Below are 16974 nucleotides of genomic sequence, written 5' to 3' on the forward strand. Positions count from 1 at the left end.
GACCTTTGCTTGTGTAATTCTTTGTGAGGGTTAGTTTCTAGAAGTATTCTAGAAGCAGCAATGTGGTTTTCTGTGCATTATAAAGCACTATAAATTTGATTCCTTCATTAGGTGTGCAACAGGTTTTACTGGGACCATTCTCTTGAGGCCTGCCAGATCCTCATCTTCCTCCTGTTGTCATTTTAAACTATGGTGATCTACCCATACAGCTAAGGCTACTGCAGCAGTGATCATAATGTTGAACATAGTGCAGTTGTATAAGTAAACATACCGTAACTGTAGATGTTTGAATGATCACAACCGCAGTATCTGAGCCCTCCCTCCATCCCTCTTATTTTTGCATGTTTTTGTTGCTAGGGTGGGTATCTGTATTTTCACTTTCCTGTAATTTACCCTTTCAGAGCTTTAGCCCCCCTCCTCCTTTATTTCTGCTGTCATGAAAGCTCTTGAAGGGCTGACATAGCCCAAAACACTCTTTCTTCAGCTGACTAATGGTTGGGCATGTGGAAGTTTATATAGTTATAGGCAGATACTAGGCTAACTGCCCTTGTGGGCCATTTTAAGCCTAGCCAATCAAAGCCTGTATTTGTGTTTGTGAGGTGAACACCTCAACTATTATGCCAACCCCACAACCCCTTGAAGTTTTGGAAGCTGTCTGGCTGGTATATCCTCTGCAGGATATAATGCCATATAACTGAAGCTACTGCAGCAGTGATCATTTGAATATCTAGTGTTGTGGTTGGGGGTGAAAGTTGTCATAATGGTTAAGGTGTTTGCATCACAGACACAAGGTACAAGGTTTGATACTCACCTTTGAAGGTTAATTGGCTAAGCTCAAAATTACCTGAAAATGTAGCTAACCTAGTTCTTCCCTATAAAGTCTGTACCTTTAAAGTAATTCTACTTGTACAGTTCTACTTTCCTGAAGATGTCCATGCTCATTGTACGTCACCATTTTGCATGACCTTGCCCTATTTTGGCTATCAGTTGTTGATCCTCATCTTCCTTTGACCTTGGCATAATTCTGTTCCAATAATAATTTAATTTTTGTCTTTCCATATTCCTCTATTTTATACAGATATTCATAACATTTCTGAAATATCTCTTATACACTGTAGAATCTGTAGTAGTTTTTCTTGTTGTAGGTTGCCTAGGTTGTGTGAAAGCCATTTCTACTTTCTTTCGCCTATGTTTTTGTACTAAAAGTTAGAGTACTCTGGAGTTACTAAAAGTAATTGTCTAAAAGTAACAATTTTAAACTTGCGCATTTTATCCAAGTGCTCCCTTAGTTTCCCTTTACTACTTTGCATTGTTCCTCTGCAATATTTTAACATTTGTCACCCCTCCCACAAGAGGGGATAATCCCTATTACCTGATCATTACCAACATGGGGACTCTATGCTCCACACCAGAAGTATATCCCTCATTGGTAAGATCAGACCATAAATTAATTTCACTGGATGTCCACATCCCGACCCCACCCCCAGCCCAGAAAACCACAGTGAAAAACTTCTCAAAGCGAACTTCTCACTTCTCAAAACCGGTGGAATCCTTCAAGGCCCCAGGGCCAGTGGAAACTACAGCCCAAACTGCAGAATCCTATATAAATGCATTCTACTTAACATCTCCAGGAATGCATGGATCATGCTATCCCAAACAAAACCAAGACCCAATCATCCAAAGGCAGGCGCCCAGTCTGGTGGACCCCTGCCATAAATAAACCACATAACAGAAGGAGAAAGCTACTACATGATAGAGCAAAATCCCTAATAGGGAAGGCATCTCTGATCAGTACTAGCAAAAATTACGATCCTCATAAAATCCTCCAAGGCCAGCTTCGAGAGAAAATTGCACAGGACACCAAAGACAATCATAAGGCTTTTTCAGTTATGTTAGAAACCTGGGATGCAACTCCCAGACTTGTTCTGAGTTGATTCTAAACAACAAAAATACACTGAACCCACAGACATCGCCAATATCCTGGCAGACAGGCTCAGTGCAAACTCCCCCAAAAGAGCAAGTATCTATCCCAGCAGAGGGCTGTCTCCCAAACATCTCAGATGCTCAGGTGAAGGCTGCCCTCTCCAAAGCAAAAACACTGCTTCCATGGGTACCAGATTGCGCCCCAGGTTAAGGCCCTACATGAACTACAAGAGGAACTAATCCTCAAATAAAACAGCTATACAATCTCAGCCTCACTACAGGATATGTGCCCACAGAATGGCGTGACAGCAACAGTGGTCCCACTCCACAAAGGTGGAGCCTCTACGGACCCTGGAAACTATCGCCCCATAAGCCTGACTAGCTTAGTCTGCAAGGCTATGGAGAGGATCATCATGGAGCTCATAAACAAAGACATTGGGGACCTACAGACACTAGATCCTACCCAGTTCGGCTTTGTCAATGGCAGATCCTGCCTTTTGAACCTGGTTGACTTCTTTGAAACCATCACCAAAGCCATAGATGAAGGGAAGATAGTCCACACAGCCTATCTGGACCTTGCAAAGGCATTTGACACAATACCCCACTCGGGCATCATAGATAAGCTATCCAGCTTAAATATAAACCCCTATGTCACAAGATGGGTCGCAAACTGGCTCAAAGACAGAAAGCACAGAGTGAGAGTTGCTGGAGCCATGTCAGACTCGAAACCGGTCACAAGTGGCGTCCCACAGGGTTCTGTCCTGGGACCACTCTTGTTCGGTATATACTTTTCCGAGGTACAGGCAAACGTGGGAGGACTATGGCTCACCAAGTTCGCAGACGACTGCAAACTGGGCGCCATAATCAACTCTCCAGCTGACACAAACATCCTTCAAAAAGGTCTCACAGAGACAGATAACTGTTGCCAGCGCCATGGTTTAAAGCTAAATGCCAAAAAATGTATAGTCATACCCTTTGGCAAAAACAATGTGCCCACAAATTACCACATAGGCGGAAACCCATTAAGTACAGAGAAAGTTATTAGGGACCTGGGGACCCAAGTTGATAGCAATCTCTCCTTTGAAACCACATTGCCAAAGTGGTTAGAAAGACCTTCTACATAGCCCACCTCATCACGAAGGGTTTCACATCTAGATCAAGAGAGGTAATCGTGCCCCTTTATTCATCCCTCATCAGGCCCATCATAGAATACAATGCCCCTTTGGGATGTACCTTACCCGACACCTGCAGCAATTAGAAAGACCCCAAAAGTATCTCACCAAGAGAATCAAGGGTCTCAAACAGATGCCATATGCTGCTCGGTTAAAAAACTCCAGCTCTACTGAGTTGCATACCGCCTACTTGAGGCGATCTATGCCTGACATACAAAGCTATGTCAAATCCAGAATTAATGGACATGCTCCACCTCAGTAAATCTAAATCCCTTAGAGCCACACGCTCAAGGGACTTGAACCTCAGCACAGAAATAAATAGAACTTGCTGGAGGGACAGGTTCATAACCCAGAGGCCCCCTTCGGCTCTGGAATAGAATTCCAGTTCATGTGAGGCAGAGCACCTCACTGAATCTCTTCAAGAAGAATCTCGATAAGTGGATGGGGGATCGTAGGTTTGTCCCAGGGATTAATCCTGTGTCACTATTAGACAGAGGCACAGTAAACTAAACCTTAAAAAGAGCACAGTATACTCAAATCAAGGGGTGGCATAAGCCATACAGAATCGGGCTAGGCTTATAATTGCCCCAGGGCAGATAGCCTAGTATGAACCTATGAACCTATGCAATATTTTAACATTTGTCAGCCCCTCTAAATAATCCCTATTACTTTTACACATATCTCTTTCTCTCTTATTCCTACTGTGTTTTTAACTCCTTTTTATTTTATCCTACTCACTAGAGATCCTTTCTGAAGACATTTTTAGCTTTCTTAACTCTTGTATCATTTCAACTATCCATTCTTTAAACTCCTGTCTAACAGGTAAGTGTGAAAGCATCTGTGTCTTGTTTTTACTTCATTATCCTGATTCTTTATCTTCACTTTTATTAGTGCATGATCTGAAATAGCTATCAGAGGTGTCAAAACTTTTAATTAAATACTCCTACTTCTGAGATATATAAATTCTATTTTTCTGGTTGATTTTCTCTTACTTTCTCCAGATGTTTTTATTGCTGTTTTCCAGGCAATGTTAATTCCTAGCTAGTGACTTAATTTTCCCCAAATGAATACCTTTAACTGCCTTGTTTCTCAGTTGTAGTTTTCAAACTCAGAGTTCTGATCAACTTTTTGATCAGTGTGCAGCCATCTTCAGAATACCTCAATTACAGCCACTTTTTCAGCTATGCAGATCTCTGATATAATAGTGCCACAGTAAAGTATTTCAACTTAGTCTTGAAAAACCAAAGTGACAGTTTAACCTGATCACAACAGCAGGATCAGTAATTTTCATCCACATATAACCTCTGTGCCAAACAATTATAGTCCTTTGTTGAATGTGTAAACCTAAACTGTTAGTGGTGGAAAAAGTAATTGTCAGTCTAATGTATTTTAATTTTACTTCACACATGCTAGCCACAGTAAAATAATCCTGCTTGCTTCACACAAATTTACATTGCACCTAAAAATCAGATTAATAACTGCTTAACTTGAACAAATGATAGCAGAGTAGCTGCTTCCATTCACAGACAACCATTGTACCCAGTAGTTTATAGTCACTTCATTGACCCTGTTTGCCTTATTTTCCAGATTGTGGTAAAACAGTGTCCATAGTAATGTTATTTCACCTGTGTTTCACACAAACAAATACCACAGTAAAGTACTCAAACTTGCTTCACATAAATACAGATTAGTCCTGCAAAGCCAAAGTAATGACTGCCTAACATGAGCACACGATAGCAAAATCAGTCAGACTTTTTCCATCTACAGCCCCCATATGTGGTAATTATATCCACTTTTGTTCACTGTGTACACAAAAATAAAACTGTAATTGACCTTGGTAATTTTAATTTATTTCAACCCTAATACTCGCACTCATTCAGTGCTGTACCCACCAATTACAGAGACTCTTACTGTGTATATCTCACGTTTATTATCAAATGAATGAATATATACATAAATACAGATACACACACGTGGCCACAAGTGTTAGCCACTTTGACTGTGTTCACCTTGGGTGTTTGTTATCAGGTTACTTTGGCCATTGTATAATTTGTGTTTTAGCTATCTGTTGTCAGAAGCATGAAATACAACTCCCAGCATGAGTTCACACCCCCACACACATCACTTACAGCCCCTTGCATGATTGTGTACATCTCATGTGTCTTCAAGTGAAACAATCCATAAGTGATGGCCTTGATGCATTTCAATTTGTTGATCTCAGAACTGTCAGTTTAAGTCATGGCAGTAGCCCCCAATGCGCACACACATGGACACGCACTTGCACACACACACACACACACACACACACACACACACACACAATGCATACTGTCCTACAGACTGGCTGGCAGTGATGCACAATACTGTCAAAAAATATTTTCTATTTAACAGAAAAAAGCAGAAAATAAGCATTGTTTTTTTCTTTACACCTGGAAGGACTGCAGCCCACTTGTCCAGTACCATGAGCTGCCTAGCTGTAACTCATGTAGCTACTGTGAAGACAAGATAGGTCAGTTGTCTGGTGTTAAACTGCATTCTTTAGCTGTTTAAGTTTTGGATGCCAGATTTAATGGCCATCCTGAATGCAGATTCTGTCTACTGGTATTTGCCTTAAGGTTTCAGTGGATTGTAGAAAGCAAAAAAATTATGAACAAATGCATTGTGCATTGATCATTTAAGCAACTTGTAGAGAGTCATTATGCTTGTTGTCTTTTTGCCACATTGATTAACACTATAATATGTTGCCTATGTCGCTGTGTTATCTGGTTTCTGTTGTGGTTATTTTTTTTAGCAAAGAGGCAGAATTTAAGTGCTCTGCTTTATAGTTAATTTTACGTTTTAAGCAGGTCATAATGCGCATGTGTACTGTATGTGTTTATGGCAGAAACCTAAAATTCGGGAACATGGCAGTAATGCAAATTTCACTTCTAGTAGCATTGAAGTAAAAATTAATCTGGGTTTGTTTAAAAGTTATTGCAAGTTAGTCAGTAGGATTCATTACTTATTGCTAGTTATTTAGCTATTAACTGATACCCAATTGTTATCCTCAGGTTTTGTTGCTTATCGACTTTGAGCTCTCATACATCAACACTAACCATGAAGACTTCATTGGATTTGCCAAGTAGGTACTGGATTTAAGCCTGGAGGTCATGCAACATGTTAACATAATATTCTGAAGTACGTTAGATGTATAGTTCCTCTCCTGTTAGACTGGAGGTGTATTACAGCAGAAAGAATTACCTGCATGGAGTCATATGTAATCTTTTTTGTGTGACGTTCTGGTGAACATATTTGAAGTACATATCCATGGTTTGGTCCCAGAGGTGTGAAAATACACTAACATATGGAAGGTTCATAGGAGATTCACAGGGATATTCTGTCATGAATTTGGGTGGCTTACACTGCAGGTTATGTTATAAAGACTGTCTGGTGCAGAGGCTGAATTTTTATCTCTGTTGCCAGCAGCCACTGGTTTGGAAATGACATTGCCCCTGTAAGGGCCTGTTGAGGAGAGTAGAACAGAATCACCTCAACATTTCGTCTTATGGAGGAGGGATGTTGACACTGCCATGTCAACTCTAACCGAAGCTGTAAGCATTTAAAGTAGAAGTGACATGCTGAAGTTGAGGAGGTTGGAAAATGTATTAATCTTGCATCACTTTGCTGTACAGGGTAGAAAAATATGGTGGATAGAACCTTGCCTACTTGTTTTTCACAAGTTTAGCATGATAACTTTACACATTTCACAGGGACTCACTTTGCTTTTTACCATATTCTCAAGCACACAGAGCACTTCCTGTAGCCAACTCTTTACATTCTGTGGATGGGGGCACACACGTTGTCATCTGATTAATCTGTGATTTAAGGTGGTAAAGGTACTCGTATAGGAGGATGTCAGTTGTGACCAATGTCAGGCTAGCATTGGACAGCAGCAGGCAGGACAGAGAATCTTTGTGAAGGAATATGAAGAAAGTAAAGTATTAAAAAAGTAAAGTAAAATTAGGGACTTCATCACTGTTTGAATTGTTGAAAGCTTAAATTTAGCGTCATATAAAAATCAGTAAATTGCTAATCTTAAAGTACAGGAATTCATACAATTGGTGCATAATAGAAGAGGTGATAGCTACGATCTTGGGCATATTGAAATATGTAGTATAAATGGAAGTGGCATTAATAAACTAATACAGCTTATAGACTGAATCTTTTGCCTTGGGAGCTGAGCCCTGTTAGTGTTTTCAAAATTAAATTCGACCTCTTGTTTTGCAAGTGGAGTTGAGAATTTATAGTTTGGTGACTGGACATTTTGTAGTCCAGTAACTATTAAGTATGTACTCATCTGGTGCTGCAGTAGTAAACTTTAAAGAACTGTTGATTTCTAGAAAGAATTTGTAGAGTCTGCCTGTTTTACAGCAATTTTTTTTTCTAGTGTATTATTGTAGAAGATTAAAATGACTGTTAAAATTGTGCTTTTTCCCCAAATAAAATGAACTTTATGGTCTGTGAGATTTTGCAGTATATTTTGACATACTCTGTCCAGGTAGTCCAAAAGCTGTTATAAAGTACGGTTTGGTAACTATGTAGGATTTTAGTTAAGGAATGCTCCTTTTCAGTATTTCAAAGTAGCCGTACCACATCTTCCTTGCAGTTTGCTTAATATTGTTAACAGTGCTTGTTTTTTACCATCCAGAATTCATATTTTAGGTTAATATACTAGAATGACTATCTACAGTATCATTGTTGGAAGTGTTTAAATGTGCTTATTGAGTAACTTTTTTACCCGTGAGCTTCAGTAGCTTTAGGTGGACTGCAGAAAACCCATTTAAATGTTAGCAGGTTCTGCTGTTTTATTTTTAAACATATCTCCACATCTGTCTGTCAGTGTTTTGTAGCTTTATTTTTTTAAACACCTTTATTGAAGTATCATTTGTTACATAGGTAAATATATATTTTTACAAAAGTAATCAAACTGTATTAACATTAACAAGTGTTCTATTTTACATATATTGCTCTATATATATATATATATATATATATATATATATATATATATATATATATATATATATATATATATATATATATAAAACTAAGGAACATTACATAAACTATTCAGTTCCTGCCCCCTTTTTTGTTAAACAAGAAACGTCTTTATTCAACCATGACTTGCGACATTAGCAGTCATACATTTATATAAACAACAACAAAACCACACCAAGTCCTAGTTGCAAGCATTTTACATCACAAACCATACTGACCCACTCCCAGTTGCAAACATTATACATCACTTGTAATCTACCCAATCATTTTCAGTCAAACATTACATAGCTTATTTAGGTCCTTCCTTCTTTTAAACCTCATTCCTCCCCTGTATGTATTGTTCCCACAATTCCCATTTTTTCGTATGCAATTTGCTCTTACCCTTTTCTAAAGATCTCTGTTACAGTTTTATCTCTGTTACTATATTCACTGATTCTAATATAGTTGGCTTAGATTTTGATTTCTGTTTTCAAGTAATTGCTTTTTGGCAGTCACAATAATTAGACACAGCAAGGCCTTACCATGTCTAGGCAATTCTGATTCTGTACCATAGCTCAGAAAAATCATCTCCCTCATCACACCAATCTGCCCACCCAGCATCTCTAACAGTGCATTCTGCAGGGATTCCTTAAAGTCTGCCAACCCACCGCACTCGCAGAAAATATGTTCCCAAGTACCTCTTTCTTCCCAGTCACACCTCCAACATTTGTTATGCAATGTCTTGTATGCATTACTAATTATTCCTTTTTCAATGGCAGCTTCTGTTCTCGATTCTGCTAAAAAGTCTGCCAGTACTGGTCTTTCATTTAGGACCCCCCTTTTCTTTCTCTTTGCCTATACTCTGATGTCAATCCTTGATAAGGAAGGCAATCTCTACCCTAAACTGTGTCAAGGAGATAAACTGTGAGGACCAAATGCCCTGCCTCCCACAGTCACCAGTAACATGGCAATTTAGTGGTAGTTCCCTTGACAGAACTATTCATTATACCACTGACTAGTCCAGAAGTGCTTGGGGACTGGGGGACAGCAACTGAAGGTGGAGAGCAGGAAGAATCTTGGCAGCTACATGCCTTTTTAGTCTAACTGCAGTGATTGGAAAAATCATGGGAAGAATCCTAATGGAAAGACTGGATACTTTCTTAGAACACAACAATCTCTCCATGACCACATGCAACATGATTTCATGGCTACAAATTGCTGTCTCTCAAACCTGCTCCAGTTTTAGTATTGGGTTGCAGGTAAGTTGTATGCTGGAGGAATAGGTTAATGTGGTATAAATGGAATTTATGAAAGCTTTTGAGATGATCCCACACAATCAGCTGAAGGGAAAGAAAACTGGAGAGGTTGGAGGGTAGGACCAAAATTGTTAAATTAGACTGCTGTGACATTGAAGAGTTAAGAGACAGGGTTGTGATCAGATGGTTGATGTCAGGAAAAAGGAGGGTGACTACAGTAAACTCTGTTAACCAGAACCTACAGGGATTGGTAGATGCCAGATAACTGTAGTTTCCGGTTGCTTGAGGGCTACTATTAAAAATAGGCCTAACTAATACTGTACCCTATACTGTTTGGTTTGACTTGTTCTCAGGTTGGGGAGAGAGGGAATTTATTTGTGTATTCCTTTTTGAAACTCTGAAAATGTACAGTATGTTTCTGCATGGGTGGGGGGTGACAAAGTACAACACATGAAATTTGTACTATATTTCTTTGATTTTTTTTTTTTTTTGCTGGCTGCTTAAGTTCCAGTTAACTGAGAGTTTACTGTAGTAAGGTATCACAAATGTCAGTTTGACATCCACTATTCTTAATTGTGTTCTCTAGTGACAGAATGATGGGTGCACTGTGGAAGTTGAGGATGTGAAGTCAAAGGCATGATTTAGAAAGGCTGATCAGGTAACAGAAAAGTGAGTTAACTTTTCATGCCGGTAAATATGAAGTGCAGCACTTCACAAGAGGGTTGCTGTGACCTATCAGCTGGGGGTGTGAAACTGATGACAGCAGAACAAGAAAAGGGAGGGTCAGTGGCATTATCAAATAGGATAGTAGGGTGTGTCCTCCAGGGAGATGGATAGACACCTTACAAAAAGAGGTAATGTTCTGCCAAACCCTGCTCAGGCCACACCTTAGTATTGCATATAGTTCTGAAGGCTTTACAAAAAAAAAGCACATTAAGGGAAAAGACACACGAGAGGGGTTTGGAATGGGAGTGAAGTATATTACCAAAGACTTGGGTGAGCCAAGGCTGTCTTAACTAGAGGCCAGAAGCAGTGGGATGAGGCATGATATTGTTGACCAAGATGATAAATATGATGAAGGTAGATTATTCCAGGTAAAAAAATGAAAATGGTGTGGTGAAATATAAGGAGGAAGAAATAATGAATGTGTGATAAAAGTATGAAGACTGCTAGAATGTAAAGAAAATAGAAAAAAAAAACACTGGCAGAAATATTAAAAAGAGAGCAAGGAATGAAATGGAAGATGTTTTAAAGAAAATAAATGAAAAGTTGAGACCAGAACGAATATATAAAATATAACTTTTATGAAGATTTAATGGATGAAGCAAGAAGTATTTTTGTCAAGATAATGAATGAATGCTGGTTGAAGGAAGGCATTTGTTTTGAAGTGATAACATTTTATGGGGGGGGAGGTAGGTTAGAAAGGATTTAAGAAATTGGAGACAGTTAACATTGGGTAATACAGATTGTAAGAGTTTTATGAGAATAATGCAGAAAAAAGTTTCATGAGATAATTAAGAGAGGTTTTGTATGAATGTATTGTATGGCGTGCAGGGGAGATGAGTAAGAGAGTTGTTAATCAGAAAAGTGATTGACAGTGTTGTCCGAGGAGAAAAGAAAACAGGAATCTTTTTTGATGTGAGGTTGCCAAAGCCTTTGATAGTGTTAGTGTATTTTGTCATGAGTTAAGGAGATATTGTATAGGGGAGAAGATCATTAGGTTTTTAAGGTTGGCTTGTGATAATATTAGAGTTAAAGTAATGGTGAATGGATGATGGAGGAGGAAACTAAAAAAAGGGAGTTAAGCAAGGTTATTAAGTGATATTTGTTTTGATGGCTGCTTTGGTTTTGGTTGCAGCAAGCATTTATCTCGTGCCACGACTTTGCTAATTTTCATCAGTGGTTATAGTGGTCGATGAAGAGTCAAAGTGCAACAATTTGATTGTAATATGCTTGCAAAGGTTATCCTCATTCTTCTTGGTTGAGCAACCTTTGAGTTAGTATATTTAATTTCGGGGGGGTGGGGGTGGCAAAGCTCCCACGTGAAAGCACAGATTGTAGTTGTTTTGGGTGCATGAAAATTTAACATATTTGTTTACATTTGTGATCACATTAGTTTGATTATTTATTTATTTTGATGATAGTCATCTCCTGTGAACTTGTTCAATATATGTACTATCGATAAAGTTTATTTGTAATGTAAAGAAATATACTTGTTTGGGTAAATGCTGTATAAGAAATTTTTGCTTAGGTAAAATGAGTTGAATAAGTTTGGAGTTGAGGGTAATAATAAAATTGCAGTTATGTCATGCAGATGATTCAGTGTTTATAGTAAAGAATAAAAACTGGATGAGAAAAATAGAAGACTTAGAAAAGCAGTTACAGAAAGTAGGGCTGAAGTTAAGTAAGGAAACAAGTAAATGTTCTGGCAATGTTTAAGACAGGAGAAGTTTAGTACACAGTACCTAGTTTTACTAGGAATAAGGTATGGTAGATGAGAAGTAAGCTTGATGCAGTGGAAATAGGTTTTATAAGAAATAAAAATCATTCCTCATACATTATGGTGGAAAACATTCCATATGATCTATAAGAAGGTGTACTTACACGTTGGATAAAGTGGAATATATGGGAAGTGATTTCTAGGCATCTCAGCTGTATCTGATGAAAAGAGGAATAGTGTGTAATAATAAAGAAAATTGCAGATTAAATTTAGTGAATCCGTTAATGTACTTATTTCTGGATCCAAGACAAGGTGACTGTGGCCTAGGCAGCTGGACTGCATGCCTAGCAACTACCTATGAGTATATCATTTTATGTAGACATATACGCTTAGATGATATTTAAATATTTTTTTGATTTTGGGTCTTTGTCTGTGTATGATTCTGACCGCAGCAAGCCAAAATGCCTTTCTGGGCCATTATTTATGAATTTATTCATTCCTTGATTTCAAGCAGATAACTGAGGTGTGCAATCGTACACGTGGTTGTAATTAATAGTTGTGTGTATGTCTGTGCACGCACATGTGCACTCGGTGGACATGTTCACAACTGTCCTTGATTTTTTTTTCTGATATTTGGGTTTGTTATAAAAGTTGTGGCTTTCTGGTAAAGTGTTGTGGACCACAGTCATTAAATGAGAAATGAGTTTCAGACTTTTTATCCTTCAGATAATGCTTGCTAATTCAAACCCTGTTGTACTATCCACTTCCTAAGTATGAGATCTGTATTTAAAATTTATTCCTAACTTTGTGTTTTTGTCTCCGATTCTTGAGCTAAGAAGTTGGGAGGGCTTGGGGAGGGGGCTGCAGTGGATTGTACCGTATGGTTCCCACAGCAGCAAGCTGAAATACACTTCTAGGTCATTTTGTATTTGTTCATTCGTTTGATAAGCCAACATCTGAGGTGTATGTAGTTTTGTGTGTGTATGTTTTCTTGGATTCTGCATCCTAGAGCAGTTATGGTGTAAAGGAAGCACGTGTGTGTGCGCGCGTGGGATGAGTGAAAGTACTTGATCCCTGCATGCTAGCATAGTTCTGGTGTAATGAAAGGAATCAGTTTGTAGCAAACAGAAGCATAATTGTATGAACCATATTCTTTGGGTACAGTCATTGATTTCCTTTTCTTGTTAACTGTGTTTATTTGGCTGTGAATAAACCGGACTGCATGAAGTCTACAAGTTTAATGTTTTTGGCTGTGAATAAACCGGACTGCATGAAGTCTACAAGTTTAATGTTAATATTGTAACTATGAGTCACATTTTTAATTTAGCTCTTTTTTTGCAGCTGCATGGGTGTGAAATGTACTGTTTTGTGCTACAACAGTTTGTCTGGTACTTGCTGTAGATTAGTAAGGCTATTAGCTGTTAATAATTTATTTATTTATTTTATTTATTTAAATTTGTTGACCGGGAGCGTCCAACTGGACGTGGGTCCATTTTCAGCGGAGGCCCGGGGAGAAAAGCTCCACAGTAAAATAAACAGACAGTAGTTACATTGGATTACATAGCGATTAACAGTTTAACATAGAAATTACTTACAACATATTTACAGATGAAGAACATAGTACATCAGTAGACAACTAGAATCTTTATCTGTGAAGTACATAACAGGCATTAACAAATATAACAATGAGAAGTTCCTGCTGTATAATAAGTACTAGGCTTATGAGCATCTGAGCTTGCTATCATCAAGGTAGTTAGTGGAGGTGAAAGAAAGGTAGTAGTTGGATGGGGTGGATGATATTAGAGTGGGAGTTGCAAGGGCATAGCCAGCATGTTTTTAGGTGCGCTTTTAATAAAGTTTTGAAGTTGGTGCATGATGGTACGGAGGTAATTGTGGGTGGGAGTGAGTTCCATAATTTGGCTATGGCGCAGAGAATAGTGCTTCACCAGCAGAGTTATTGGCTTTAGTGATCTGCAAGTGATTTTTGTTGCTGGATCTTAGTGGTCTGGTGGTGCGATAGGGTTGGAGTAGATTCTGGAGGGATGGGACATTTAGTGGATGGTTTACTAGTTTGTGGGCGAGTGAGAGTTGATACCACTGAAGGAGGTGAGGAAGTTCAAGCCAGCCCAGTTCAGCAAGTGAGAGACAGTGGTGACTACGGTAGGATGCCCCTGTGGCAAATTTGGCGATTTTGTTGTAGCAGGTCTCTAGCTTGTTTAGATCACATTGCCTTAGGTTGGTATATACTGGAGAGGCATAAAGTAGGGTGGAGATAAGGTGGGAATTTGCTATTGAAATCTTTGCTGCTTTGGTGAGAAATTGTTTATTTCTGTATAATGCTCCTAGTTTTTTGTGGACTTTTTTTATGGTCATGGATATGTGAATGTCAAATTTTAGTATATTGTCTATTTCCACTCCTAGCAATTTGGTGTGTTCAGTTGGGTATATAGTGGTGTTGTCTTTTGCTGTGATGTTAAAGTGAGAGTTGTTTTGAGTATGTTTGGTGGGTTGGAAGATGAGTAGTTTAGTTTTGTTTGGGTTGAGTATTAATTGGGCATCGGATAACCATGTTTCAACAGAGGAAAAGGCTTCCTGTGTGACGTTTTGCAGTTTGGGTAGGGACTGGGCTGAGCAGATGATGGTTGAGTCATCTGGGTATTGGATGAGTGTGCCATGTTTGGTGGCAGAGGCTAGATTATTGGTGTAAACAGAGAAAAGTAGGGGTCCAAGGATGGATCCTTGAGGAACCCCTATGGAGACAGGTAGTTGGGGAGATATGTCATTCTGCCATACAACGGATTGTTGGCGGTCAGACAGGTAACTCTGAAACCAGTTGGTGACTGATTGTGAGAAGGATAGGTTATTGAGGACAGAGATAAGTTGTTTGTGTGGGACCATGTCAAATGCTTTAGATAGGTCTAGGAAAGTAGCAGAGGAGAGATAGCCATTGTTTTTATGCTGAAGGATAGTGTTAGTAAAGGAGAGTAAGGCAGTGGTGGTGCTATGGTTTGATTGGAAACCATGCTGAGTACTGGAAAGGAGGTTGTTAGTAAGGAGGTAGTGTGAGACCTGGGAGTGTATGCATCTCTCTAGTATTTTGGAGAGTGGAGAGAGAATAGCTATGGGGCGGTAATTGGTTAGTTCTGCAGAGGGTCCGCCTTTGTGGAGGGGAATTATATGTGAGACTTTCCACAATGTGGGAACGTAACTTTCTGACAGAGATCGGTTAATCAAGATGGATACTGGGTAGGCCAGAGCATCAGCTGCGATTTGTAGGTATTCACTTGGGAGGTTGTCTGCTGCTAATTTGGTGGGTTTAAGTTTAGTTAAGAGTTTTTTATGTTGGAGGAAGGTACAGGAGCAAAAGAGAAGGCGGTGGGGAGATTACTAGGTGGAGGGGTGGGTTGGAGGGGAGGGGGGTTGTGTTGTTTAGCTAGTGGTAGTATGGTTTGGGTGAAGTGTGTGTTGAATGAGGTAGCAATATTTTCTGAGTGAGGGATGTTAGGAAGAGGGGTACTGACTTTACCTGGGTGGAGGATGGAGTTTATGGAGGACCAGAATTGTTTGGGGCTGTGTTGTGAGGAGTCTAGGGCAGACTGGTAGTATTGGAATTTGTCCCGTTTTATTAGCTTTTTGACTCTATTGCGTAGTTCTAGGAATTTCTGTCTAGCTGCGGGGGTTTTGGTTTTGCGCCAGTGCTCCCAGGCTTTATCCCTGTTTTTCATTTCTGACTTAGTGGTTTTCTATAGCCATGGGGAGGGTTGTGCTTTGGTTCTGGAATATCTTATGGGGGCATGGTAATTAAGGATGTTCAGGAAGGTAGTATTAAAAAATTCAACTGCGTCATCTAGACTGAGGTACTTTAGAGCATGCCAGTTACATTCTTTGAGGGATGAGATGAATTTGAGTGGGTTAAAGTTTATTTTTTACGTTGTGATAGATGACAGGTTTAGCTTGGTACAGGTATTTTTGAGTAGGAATGTTGGGGAGTGATCACTGAGGCTATCTGATAAGCAGCCTGTTATATATGACTGGGGGTTCTTACTGACTAGTATCCAATCCAGGGTAGTGTGCTTGCTGGTGTTTTTATTTATCCTTGTTGGTGACTGGACTAGTTGGGTGAAGCCATGAAGGTGTACATGATGGGTTGGATTGTTGCCAGAACAGGATTGCCAGTCAATATTGAAATCACCTAAGATGATAGTTTCTTGGGGGAGATACTTATGTTAATATTGTAACTAAGTCACATTTTTAATTTAGCTCTTTTCATCCCTCATCAGGCCCATAATTGAGTACTGTTTTGTGCTACAACAGTTTGTCTGGTACTTGCTGTAGATGAGTAAGGCTATTAGCTGTTAATAAGCTGCTTTCTGTAGTGCGTGGTTTGATTTCCTCACAGTTTGTCGTCTGTGTTACTGTGTGCAAGTCAGTACACTAGACAGTATAAAGCCATGTCCAACCCGAATTAATGGACATGCTGCAAAAGACACTTGACTGAAATAAATAGGACAGGCTGTAGCAAATTCATTAGACATTTGTCTCTTGAATTTCTGCATCCTTCAGAGGCCCTCATTGACTCTCTTTAAGAGGAATCTTGATGAGTGGATGGGAGTTCGTAGGTATCACTAATCTGTGCTTCACTGTTAGACAGAGGCACAGTATACTAACTTTCGAAAAAGGGCATAGCAAAAATACATTAAAATGGGTGTGAAAGCCAACATTCTCACATTCTAACTAGGCTTATAAGCCTAGATACTGTTTGACTATGAATCCCAGCATTTCTGTTTTAGTTTACTGGGTTGTCAGATGAATTTTCAGTAAATATGAGAATGTGAGTTTCAAGGGAAGAAGTTTATTGCTGATCATGCTAAGTCTGTTTTTTAATGTTTTGTTTAGCAAATGGCTTTAAAGTGGTTTTACTGTAAAATTTGAACTATATATTTTTTTAAATTAAATCCAAATTTCTGATTTTGTAAAAGTGAAGAAAATAGTATTCACACTGTCAGGCTTGAATAGTGTTTTACGGTAATTTGGGGAAAGAGATAAGTAATGGAATGTTACTTGTGGGAGGGGGGAGTCTGGCCCTTTACCTTGCTTAAGGCCCACTTGACTATGATCCACCTCTGGGTGTACATGATGTCAGTATACTTGCTTTTGATATAGAAAC

The 16974-nt window shown here is 39.0% G+C and overlaps 1 protein-coding gene across 1 annotated transcript in view; it reads left to right on the forward strand.

Annotated features, from left to right (window-relative positions):
* DNM2 (dynamin 2) overlaps nucleotides 1–16974 on the forward strand; it is a 1995561-nt gene that overhangs the window by 1022729 nt on the left and 955858 nt on the right. The window contains exon 13 of the mRNA XM_044082335.1: nucleotides 6146–6216. Within this exon, the coding sequence (XP_043938270.1) occupies nucleotides 6146–6216 (71 nt within the window). The remainder of the gene's footprint in view (nucleotides 1–6145; nucleotides 6217–16974) is intronic.

The sequence above is a fragment of the Protopterus annectens genome, chromosome 9.part0, assembly GCF_019279795.1.
Source record: "Protopterus annectens isolate FY-2018-M chromosome 9.part0, PAN1.0, whole genome shotgun sequence".
Lineage (NCBI taxonomy): Eukaryota > Metazoa > Chordata > Ceratodontiformes > Protopteridae > Protopterus > Protopterus annectens.